The sequence below is a fragment of the Uranotaenia lowii genome, chromosome 3 (genome assembly GCF_029784155.1).
Source record: "Uranotaenia lowii strain MFRU-FL chromosome 3, ASM2978415v1, whole genome shotgun sequence".
In the NCBI taxonomy this organism is placed as follows: domain Eukaryota; kingdom Metazoa; phylum Arthropoda; class Insecta; order Diptera; family Culicidae; genus Uranotaenia; species Uranotaenia lowii.
In genome coordinates, this window is record NC_073693.1 from 35,267,926 (window position 1) to 35,280,309 (window position 12,384).

The following is a 12,384-nucleotide window of genomic DNA, read 5'->3' on the forward strand; positions in this document are numbered from 1 at the left end:
TAACTAGAAATTCGACACGACTTATCAAATACCCGATATTGAAAAGGTACATCACTTATTCTTTGTCATTTTTTAATTCTATCAATTTTGTAAGTAATTGAACTTCTTGGCGAACATTCGTTCTTACAACTGTCTTGCTAAATCCGATGGTACTTTTCGTCATCACTTATTTAAAAATCTTCTGAAGCTTACCACAGTGATAAATTAAACTGTAAAAAACATATATTTTAAAAAATCACCGTCTTCTTAGCGTTGGACGTTGAATCGTTAATTGACTTTTTGTGATTTTTTTCCACAATAAAAACTGGTCCTCTAAGCCTAGATTTTTTATCCAATAAACGGGAAAAACCCAGTTTTTTTTTATTTGAAGGTCTGTATTGGACCTGTTGCGCGCAAATAGCAACACTGGTCTTTGCTATAAACTCAGCGATCTCCAAGCTGCCACCGTGGCCGATAAAAATTAAGTCTCTCGTGTCGACCATTAGTCATCATATTAGAAGCAGGATTTCTACACGTTGTGTTAAACACTAAAAAGTAATTTATAAAATATATTTTCCATTTCCACTTGCCAACTAATGAATTTATAGTTGTAGAGAATTTTGCTTACTAATACTTTATTCTGTTCGTGAAATAAATAAAATCAGAAAGGATATTATGTAAGTTAGAATCGAAATATTCAGATAACCTATATTTATAACAATAAAAAATAATTACAGCTTTGAGCTTAATTCTACCGAAAAAAAAACGGAGTAATTTGCTGAAGGATTCCGAAACTGATTCTCACGAACAGGACCATTGCATTGAGATGATGAGCAAGGTTGTCGAAATTACAGAAAAATGTTCAATTTCATATATTTTTAAACAACTACCTTCAAAATTGAATTCTTGATTCTAGAATTTTTTTCGAAATTTTCATAATTTTTAGTCTTATGTAGATATCATAAGCATAGAATTTTTAAAGCTATACTATGACTTTGATAATTTGGAATGCGAATTATAAGTGATATAACTTGTTATAAATGTTTGTTTTAAATTTTCTATCCAAATGTCTGAAAACAGTATCACAGAAAAATTGCCAATGAATCACCGAATTTCAGAAGTCTATTGTTTTTTTAAAGAACTTTTTTTGGCAACTTTGGTTTTTTAACCAACATGAATCAGCTGATGTTGGTAAAAAAACATAAAATCGATCCCCCAGGCTTTTTTATAGAATTTTCGTATTTTTGTGAATATTCGGAAATAAAAAAATGTTTCACAAGGTTAATTTTTTTTGCCAGTATTTGAATGCTAACAGAACAATCTTTTTAGCCGAATTGAATAGAATAAATTTGAAAACAAATATCTGCTGAGGGTTTTACTCCATTTCGCCGAAAACGTTTGCCTAGAATTAAAAATCTCCAGAATTTCAGAAAACCACTTTTCCAGAATTTTTTTCTAAGAATGAACTTTTTCTTAGAATTTTTTTTACTTAAATGAATGATTTCCCAGAAAATTTTTCACCAGAAGGAACCATTTCCCAGAAAATCAAATATATTATTCCAAACTAGAATAAAAAAAAATTCCACAAAAATTGGGTTCGTACAATTTTATTATTAGGTCTGCGTTTACTTCGGAAGTCCGAACTTCCGACTTCCGAAAGACTTCTGACAAAGAAAAGTGAAGTACTAGATAGTCGGAAGTCTGTGTTTTATTGTCAGTTTACCAGCGACGTTTCTAAAAAAAAAATAAGTTAAATTCACAATATGGTTTTCATGTTCTGAATGATTTTTGAAAGGCACACTAGTAAGCATAAAATCAAAGTACCCAAATTTTTACAAAATACAATACTGGTTCAAAAATAAAATAACTTGAAATTTTTAAAAAAAAAATGTAAGACAAAATTTAATAAGATTAAACTAGAGAGGAAAACAAAACTTCAAGAAAAAAAATAAGGTTTTGTGGCATTCTAGAAAATGTTTCTTTCTGGGGAAAAAAATCTGGAAATATGATCCATCCTGGTCAAAAATTTCTGGTGAATGGTGCATTCTGGGAAAAAAAATCTGGGGAATGGTTCATTCTGGGTAAATATTGTCGGGCTTTTGCGATACAACCCTGCTGAGCGAATCTTTTATCATACAACTTTATTTTAGCTTGAAACGAAAATAATGACTTCACAAACGGACACGAAATTCCTTTGATCATGAATAGCATCCTATTTTTGGTTGCTCTTCCGACTCACTTAAATGGATTTGGCTTTTCAAAGTGGTAGGAGTCATTTGGATAAATGTATCCTTAATAAAAAAGAAAACTACAATATTACGTTATGCCAATAAACAATATTGCATTTATGCCTTGAATGGAACATAATAAATGCTTAAAATGCCAGAAAAATGTTATCAATTCGAATGATTGTGAGGCAAATACAGATAAGTGCATATTAGATCAAGTCATATAAATTTTCTTAAGAATTCATTGTAGAAAAAAGTTGAGTTAAATTTGAAAAAAGCTTCGCGGGCCGCACAAAAGGGTCTCGCGGGCCACATGCGGCCCGCGGGCCGCGGGTTGCTCATCCCTGTGCTAGAGTAATGAAGCTGACTACTTTGGACAGTTTTTGGAAGTGGAATAACCGAGTAAACATTAAACTTCATCATTCATTACGATGATGAAGAAATTGTCTATCGATACGATAATTGTTGCAATTCGACATTGTTGCCTAAGAATCCGTCAATTCGATAATGACTTTAAATCCATATTCATGGCTGGAATAGTAGAACTGGAAAGAGAAATGGTATTTAGGGCTCTGCTTGAAACCTCTATTAAGAATTTTTAAAATTTCGGCATATCAGAAATGGTTAGCCATTATTTTTAGAACGAGAATATTTTTTTCTAAAAAGTTTAGATATTCGAAAAAAAATCAAAGCAATCGAAAGATCCCCTTGAATTTAATCACGGTATAAAAAAATTCAGATACCGGAATTTCGATAGCAACTGAAGAAGATATTTCAGTGAGCGTTTTCGATTGATGAATGGGTCTCGTTCCCTCCCTTAAACTATCCGATTTAGGTAACCTACTAATAGGTAGCGAAAACCTCCTAATGCACGGCAGTTGTGCCGTTGTCTGTTTTTCGAGTCTACCCACCCTATTTTGAGTGTTGCCTGGTAGTGCTTTATTATTTTCTACCCAATTCTACTACATATGTTATTTTACGTCAATTCTATATGGGACCCTCGTCTCCCCTTTTCCGAAAAGGTAGGGGTTTGTAACTTATCAGAAACAATTTCCGGCCCAAAAATTCGGCATATCTACCAACTTTCACGAGAATCTAACTAACCAACTAAAGATTCGAAAACACTTCAGCATATGGGAAAACACGCCAGCTAGTTTCCAACGTATAATGGCTCCTACCATTGTCCAGTGCAGGGACGCCATTTGAAATTGTGTAAAAATAATACTATAAATTTTACAGTTTTGAAAAACGCATCTTAGAGGTTCACGAGCTTTGGCAAAGTTGTTCCTTGAATCTTCAGCTAAAAGATGCTTGAATAATTTAAGTTGAGTGCAGCAGTCAGGCTTTAAGATTTTTTGAACAAAAAAGTAACTTTTCCATAATAATTTTTATACAAACTTTGAATTTTTTGCTACAGCCCATTTCAAATCCTAGAGCTTCCAAAATCGGCACAGTCGTTATGGATCTCAAAAGGAACCTTAATCCGTTTGATACTTTTGTTTGTCTGATTTGGACCAGTCTAGTGGACTCAGTGAAAATGATAATCATGTTATCAAATTAAAACAAAAATTTTAATTTTGAAAATCGATTCAACTTTGAATGAAATACAACGCTGCAAAGCAGAAATTCAAAGATAAAAGTTTTTTTTTTGGAAAATACAGGTTGGTAGCCTTAAACTTCCATGCGACCCTTAGTTTTTATATATGTTTGAAAAGGTTTATTTTTAACACTTTCGAAAATTATAAAAAAAAGTTTAATACACCTGCGCAATCAGAATAAAGGGTGTTCGGATCAAAAAGTGATCAGACTAAATGGCGTGTAAATCGAGTATTTGTTTATTAAAAAAATCAAACTATCTTTCATTTTGAATTTCACGACGCATGTAAAAAATTCTGAATCGTAGCTCCTCTTGCTTTGACGCCATTTTTAAAACTAAAGACGTTATGTCAAAAGCCAAAAAGAAACATCATTATAGACACACACCTACAAAATGTTCAGGTTTTTTATACGAATGAATAAATAAAAATACGGCTAATTTAAGTTGACCACTTTTTATCCGAACATCTTTTATATGGGAGTTTAGAGATGATTTCTTTTCAGGGTTTTTTTTTCGTTCGGAGCAGAATCCAGACGTTTCGATAAGTTGCATCAACTCATTTTTTTTATATTCAGAAACTTGAATAAATCTTCTAAATAATAAATCTTGAAAATCTTTTAAATATGTCATATTCGCAGTTTTTTTTTCTGACATGTTGGTAATTTTAATTAATTTTTCTACAGACTGTGTATCTCGTGAATTAAGTAATATGTTCTAAATTTCATATTTTTCAATTTTTTTTATTGAAAGGGTTATGACGATTTGAAGTTCGCTCCGGGTAATATTAAGTCAAACGGCGTGGGAAGGTTGAATTGCAGTTCATAATAAATGGATAAAAGGTGAAAGGATTTTTATTAATATGCCGAAATTAAGCTAGACGAAAACTCAGATTAAGGATGAATAAAATTAGAATAATTTTCCAATTCAAAGTTTAGAAAATTTAAGAGATTTTATATGAAACTAAAACTGAAATATTTTTTTAAACAATTTTGTATAGTTTTCAAGATTCGATTAATGTTTTACAAAAATTCGATAATGGTTTCTGATGAATTCTGATGAAAAGATAATCAAAAAGTATTGAAGAAGGTTCAGGGTTGAATAAGATGCGAAATCAGAAAAAAATAATTTTAGGTTTTCATTTCATCTCACCTTTTTTTTCTAACAGAGAATTCGAATTTATGCTTCAAACTATCTACATTCACACTTACTCATAAGATTTTTGCTTAATGCTTAATGATTTTGAAATCAAACATCAGAGTTACAAACCTGAGTTAATGCTCAACTTAATTTTCTAAAACTCGTTTAGAAGTCTCTTCAACGAAATAGAAATGAAATGAAATGAATTTTGCAAGAAATTAAAAAAAATAATATTTTCCAATACTCCTCAAATACAAAGTAAGATCACGAGAGCATGAATCAAAACACATCAAAAAATTAAATTCATATACTTGTTCTGTAGTTTGAATCTTTTGTGAAGCGGGTTAAAAAATAGATCAAATGAATAGATATTCAAATATGTGATGTTTTTATCTTACTATAGTATTTATGACACCAACTCCTTAAATTATAATTATTATTTCTGAGATAATGTTTAAAATGAAGACTTAAGAAAAAGGATCTAAGGTGAGATTATAGAACACTTCTCTAGAAGAAATTGACATTACATGAGTCCTACTTCCTTTGGTAAAAAACAGTGTTAAAAAAGATTAGTTTTCGAAAAAGCGCTTTATTGCCAAACACTGCGGCGACCGCACTGTTCAGTGCACTGCAACGATGATGGAGAACTTTCGCCTAAATTTTGCTTAGCTTTCTGATAAAACATATATTTTGACTAGAAACAGAAAAAAAACAGATCAATAAAGAAATTTTAGTTTGAAGAGCGCAAAAAATTTCATATTGTTTTTCCATCAGTTTCTTGTAAAAAGTTTTTAGTAATTTTTTTTTAAGTTAGCCTGATCGTTTAATTTATTTTTTATTCAATTTTAAAACACTGCCAAAGGAATCTTTACTGGATTTTTTATCGACGATCGTTATACCACATCATGAAATAAAAGAAAAGGGACAGCTACAGAAAAACTACAGAAGGCTGATGAACGAAAGATAAGACGATTTGTAAGAAACTAAGGAAAAGTGAAATACATTTAAGATGTAGTAGGAACGAAAGTAGCATGAATTAAGAACAAAACAAGGAATATGCTAACTTCAAAAAAATCATTCATTAATAACACTAAACAAGCCCCGACAGATTTGAAATCCTTCTTTTGTCACTTGGAATTGTAGCATCACAAGGGGATAGATAATGAAAATGATTCAAATTTTCACTAAATTGGATCAAATTAGTCAAATTGCGCGAAATCTGAAAATCGAAAAAAGGTTTTGCAGTTTCCATCTTCTATAGTTTGAATTTCGCTCTTTCAAATGTTTGATTTTTTGAAGAATTTATAAATGTTTTCAATGAAATACCTTCAACTTTATTTATTTCCCTCTTCCGGATTTTCAAAAAAATCAAAGAGGGTGTTTTATATTTGTTCCGGCCTTATAACCTAAAATTTGGTTTTAAGGTTAATAAGTAAGAAAAATTTGAGGAATTCCTAAAACCAAAAGAAACATTTCAAAGCCACACAAATTAGTTTTTTAATAAAATTCTGAAAACAAATTCTTACAAAATATAGGCGATAGTTTTCAAAAAAAATTCCAAATGTACATGACTTCTATTCGAATGGTTTAAGTTGTAACTTATGCAGTTAAATAATATCATTTCAATTGGATTAACACAGCTTAACAGGATTGGTTTTGCAAATTACTACCAAACATTGTGCATTCGGTTTAAGAAGATATTTATGATTGATTGAAAATGATAGAATTTTGAAATCTAATGATATAAAAATAAAAAAATGGACTCTAACATTTTATTTAATATATTTTATTTCGATTTCAGCAAGTTTTATGGAGAGTTTGATTAATTTCTCGTTCATTAAATAAAAAACCAGCTATTAAAAAAGCCATGAGTTAGTTTCTTTCCGTTTGTCTCCAATAATATACTTCCAGTTGTTCAAATTAAAAAAAGCAAGCAAAATTTCTTTTTTCAATTTGAAGCTTATTATGGCCCCTTCTCTTGAAAAGTTTTCATGAGAAAGAGCTATCCGTGTTTAAAAAAATTTCATTTTATGTCAGATGAAATATTGAAATGAATACAAATAGATGCAAAGTGATCCCAAAATAAGTCCCTTGCCCTAGTTGAGGAAACAAAATGTGGAATTTCAATAAATCCTAATTACGTTTTAAGAAGAGCATACAATATTTTCCACAATAATGACTGAGTCTGCATTTCAATCGAACTATTCGATAGTCACCGGACGTAAATTGATTGGAAAAAGTATCATAATTGTATCAGAACTGAGAGGAAAAGCAGGAAGATTCCAATTGTTTTCCACTGAATTGCTTTCACGTGCCAAGTGAGTGAAGCTTCCGCTGCCGGCCGCCGCCTGATGATGATAATGATGGTGCCTGAGTTGTGGCCTTGAAAAGTGTTCAACGACGACGCTTTCAACGGAATGTCAGCGATTCGTTCAGCCAAAAAGCTGTCAATATTCATAAGACTTTACATTCAATACATTTTTCCGTTGAAAAAAGATTCTTCGTTCCTCGAACAAAAAAATCGAAATAGATTTTAGTTAGAAAAAATCTCACTGACAATGTTGCTAATAATACCTATTTTTTCTCTCGTTTCTTTTAGCTTTTGCAGCTCCAGTGAGCCGTCCCGAGGAGAAAAAAACCATTCAATAGAGAACCCGTATCGAAATAAAGCGTAAACATTGCACTCATAGAAACGATGCCCGGGACCTGCCACAGGCTCCGGATTCCGTCACTGGTGAGCAACCGATCCTCCAAGGGGGTCAACGATAGCCAGGATGGCAACGGGTGCCTGGAACCGATAACCCCGAGGAAGGAACGGCACCGGGTAACGATGATGGGTGCAGCTCGGGTTGGAAAATCTTCCATCATATCACAGTTTCTGTACGAAAAGTATCTCTCCCGATATAAGCAAACGATCGAGGAAATGCACCGGGGCGAGTATGAGCTGCCGGATGGGTCCTGTCTGACGTTGGACATCCTCGATACGTCCGGATCGTATCAATTTCCGGCCATGAGAGCGCTTTCGATCAACACCAGCAACGCGTTCCTGTTGGTGTTTGCCGTGGACGATGAGGAGACCTGGTTCGAGGTGGAAAGACTGCGGGAACAGGTAGGATTAAAGTTTTTTTTAGAATCGCCCAATTTCAGCCTCATTTATAATTTGTTTTCAAACCATTCATGCGTCGATTCAGTTATTTTTTGCAGCGACCAAATACGATATATCCAAAATACATTCAAAATATTTATCAATTTCAACTAAGCGGACAATATCAAAAATGTTCATTGAATAGGGAAATCGATTTCCAAAACCATCTTCCTTCTTATTAACATCAGAAAAATTCGAAAAATTATTTATTATATTGATAAGATTCAATATTACAGACTAATTCCAAAAAGTATGTAAGTTTAAAAAATAAGTAAATAAATACAAAAAATACAGAATCAAAGCTTCAAATTAATGTTGTTTTTCGGCGTGTTTGTTACTTATTCAAAATTATGTTCTTTTTCTGTATTTGAAAATTGTGAAGTTTCCAGTAACTTAATTACAAATATCAAATCAGAAAAAAAAATTCAGATGTACAATGAAGGATTCAAGAAAGTTATTCAGAATTGTAAAATAACACCAGAATATTCAAAAATCATCTGCAATCGATTTGAATAATGTCAGAAATTGACTGGTAAAAAATTTAAAAAAAACACGATAATCAGAGTTCAGATTCACAGTCTATTCTATAAAAAAAAGTTTCAAATAATAATAGTTCATTTTTATTTCATTCATTTTTTTATTCATTTTTGAATGAAGGGTAATTGTAAAATTCCAGGTGGTATCTTGAATTATGAGTTCTTAATTCTTAATAAAGAAAACAAATTTTAATTATTATTTTGTACTTAATAAAATTTTCTGGCTAAATTGAGATATAAAATATTTTTTTTTTAATTATTGAATCTTATACCGGGATTTCGAGCGCGCCCATCACCCATTGCGAGCTGAGTATGCTTCGCCAAATACGAGCTTTGTGCTGCGCCTATCATTGTGCTGCGCCTGTGCGATCCAAGTGGCTGATCTTGAATGCGAGTCAACTAGGCTGCGCCTAAATGCAAGCTTTGTGCTGCGCCTATGCGAATTTTGTGCTGCGTATATGCGAGTCAAGTGGGTTGCGCCTAATGCGAGCGATATTTGTTTTTAATTAGTTGATCACCCAGGTTGTAAATCCTTTTTACGGATTGCATTCCAAGGCACGGTGAGCCACCGCGTCCTCCCAGTATGCTACTCTGGGTCCATGGGTGCAATTGGTCAACTCTAGATATTATGTACCCCTACCAAGGATTGAAAAACTCATTCAAACGAGCGACGGAGCCTGCATCGCTCCGATTTTTGCTCATAAAAATGCCCTGGAACGCGAATGAGGTGTGAGCGAGAATCTCCTGTTCTCACGAATCAAGCCCGACCAAAACGAAAACACGACCAAGACTCCTGATTCCTTTTTCCTTGCTTCCTTCTCCGCACACAAAATCTAGCATCAACCCGACGATTGCGTAGCAGCGAGCCGATTCATGAAACTTATTACCAACCCGCTCATGAGCCGTGTTAGTAATGGTATTATTCTTTCCCGTGGAAAAATGTTCGTCCCTTTGCAAAGCTTGAGCTTGAACAAACACTAACAGCAACAAAAATGACGCCAAGCCGTGTTGGCCAAAAGGAATCGAAAATAAGAAGAACAGTGTGCATACGGCCGGCACTGGCACATACAATCCATTTTAGTGATGTTATTATTCTTTTCAGGCAAATATGCCGAGCCAAAAAAATAGTTTGCTTCTTGCTAGTGCTGTTATTATTGCTTTCTACGAAAGAATGTGCGTCAATTTTTTAAGCCTCGAGCTTGAAAGAACATCAATAACATCAACAGCAACAGTGTGCACTTGTGTAGGCCGAGCCAATCTTTAAACGATCGGTGCCCGGACGGTACGGACGGTTTGTTTCTGAGAAGGACGAGCCGAAAGATTCCTTTTTCTTTTTTTTTCTTCCTACTTACTTCCTACTTCCTACAGCAAGCTCGGTATCAAAATTCTCATGAAGCAAATTCGAGTCTCTCGTGATCCCGTTTCTCAGACTCGCTCATGAATGTTTCTTAATACGAGCAGCATAGAAACCTTCTTGTTGCGAGCGAATAGCGAGCTGGCGGCGAAGCATTTTCGTGTGCGTTTCGAGGAGTGAGCGATTTTTATAGTCCTTGACCCCTACGCCTTAAAAACCACCTGGGGCTTCTAGCCATTATTCTAATCCGGCCTGCAACGAATCCGCGATTAAGCGCACATCGGCTTACTCAGTTTCAAGTCAAAACTCTAGCATATATATATATATCCCGCCTCTTGTTACGATTCAAGACTAAGGACCTCTCCTCTGACGATTCGAGGTCCGGCCTTTACTCGTAACTCGAGGCTCGCTTGGTTTCCACGACTATCGTGCGCTCCACCTCTTTTTGAGTCAACTGCTAGAAACCAATGACCTCTCCTCTAACGACTCGAGATCTTGGCTCCGCTTGGTTTGGCTCGAGGCTCTCTCCTCTTTGCCAGTCCGTGTGCCGGTCGAGAACAGCTCATCCTGAACACGCGCCTGTAACAGCACACGTCCGGGGCTTTGCGAAACTACTCGGATGAATCCCGGCGAAGACGTCATCCTACACCAACTCGAGTGAGTTCGACTGCGAAGATGGTAAAGTCTTATCCCCGCAGCTTCCGTCGTAGGGAGCGCGTTCTACTCGGATACTCCGCGGCGGTTGAGGTATCCTACACAACGTTCACGACGTACCTAACAACTCGGCATACGCTGAAGGTAATGTCTTATCTTGGTATGCTTTACTTCTAGGATCGGACATACACTACTCGAATGCCCCCAGCCGAAAGACTATTCGACTCCGACCGTGGTCCGGTCCTCCTCCTTCCTTTGGCTGGCAACTTTGGGGCGGGCAACCCTTGGCTTTTTGCTCGCCTTGTGCCGAATCGAGAGCAGCTTATCCTAGACTCGCGCCTGTCACAGCACACGTCGGGATCTTTAACTATTACGACTCAGTTGAATCCCGACGGATGTTATCCTACCCGACTCTAGTGGCAGTACCCGAGAGTATTCCACGACCTGAATACTCTTCCTCCTACAAGTTTGACTGCGGAGAAAGTCATGTCTTATCTCCGCAGCCTCCGCGCAGAGGGCGTGTTATATTCGGATACTCCGCGACGGTAACGGTGGAGATATCCTACACACGCACGCGACGTACCAGGCAGCTCGGCAGAAGGTAAAGTGTTATCTTTGTATGCTTTACTGCCAGATTCGGACGCACATTACTCAGATGCTCCCCGACGAAGGAGTCACCCTACACCGATCGCGGATTGGTGCTGGTTCCAACTCCTCTGCAGGGCAGTCATGATCCGGGAGAACACATCGCTGATCACTTGCCAAGTATTGGCATTCTCATACGTCCACCGCACGATGTTGTCGGCTGTCGTATCTGGTCAGCGTGCGGCAAGCATGTTAGTGCGTACCCCTTCGAACCTAGGACTGTTGAACACTACGTGCTCTGGTTTCTGAACTGTGTCACCGCAGTTTGGGCAGAATGGCGAGGCCACGTGTCCAAGCCGTTGGTGGTACTGCATGAAGCTTCCGTGACCAGTGTTATTCAGAAATCCACCTCTCCATGTCTCCGATCCATCCAAAATTCAACGTTAGGGATCAAGCGATGGGTCCACTCCGAGCTGTCTCACTGGTGCAGCCAGCTAGACATCGAGCCCTGTCTGGCATGTTTCCGCACATCGGACACGTGCCTGTGCTCGTAGCAGAAGATATCTTTCTCCAGCAAGACCGAGATGGGCATGAACCCCGCCACAACATCAGCAGCTACCGAGAACACTGTTCGGTATGCGCTGATAACTTGCAGGTTCATCAGCCGATGCACGCTGCAGAGCTTTTGCAGATTATACTGCCTGCTCAAGGCTGCCTTCCAGGCTGCCGCTCCGTACCGCAAAATAGACGAGGTCACACTCGCCAGGATCCTCCTTCTGCTGCAGCGGATCGCCGAGTTTTTCGACAAGGCCCAGGAGAGGGCTGCTGTCGTCATTGCCGCTCTTCTGCAGGCGTAGTTGACGTGAGCCGTAACGGTCAGCGGGTCGTCGATCTTCACCCCCAGGTACCTGAAATCAGGTTTGTGATCAGCCGCATCTCGGTCTTATGATGAGCCAGAAGAACCACGTCGTCGGCGAATCCCACAAGTCTCACTCCCGTGGGGACACGCAGTCTCAGCAGTTCGTCGAAAACGATGTTCCACAATACCGGGCCAAGTATCGATCCTTGTGGAACCCCTGCCGAGACACTCACTGTTTCGAGTCCCTCGCTGGTCATATACTGTAGTTGGCGATCACGAAAGTAACACTCCAACATCCTACATGCGAGCG

At 36.9% G+C, this 12,384-nt stretch overlaps 1 protein-coding gene across 1 annotated transcript in view; it reads left to right on the forward strand.

Moving 5' to 3' along the window:
• The window catches only part of LOC129755411 (ras-related protein Rap-2b-like), an 88,118-nt gene that overhangs the window by 53,102 nt on the left and 22,632 nt on the right, over positions 1-12,384 (forward strand). Inside the window, exon 2 of the mRNA XM_055751899.1 lies at positions 7,541-8,050. Within this exon, the coding sequence (XP_055607874.1) occupies positions 7,637-8,050 (414 nt within the window). The 5' untranslated portion in view covers positions 7,541-7,636. The remainder of the gene's footprint in view (positions 1-7,540; positions 8,051-12,384) is intronic.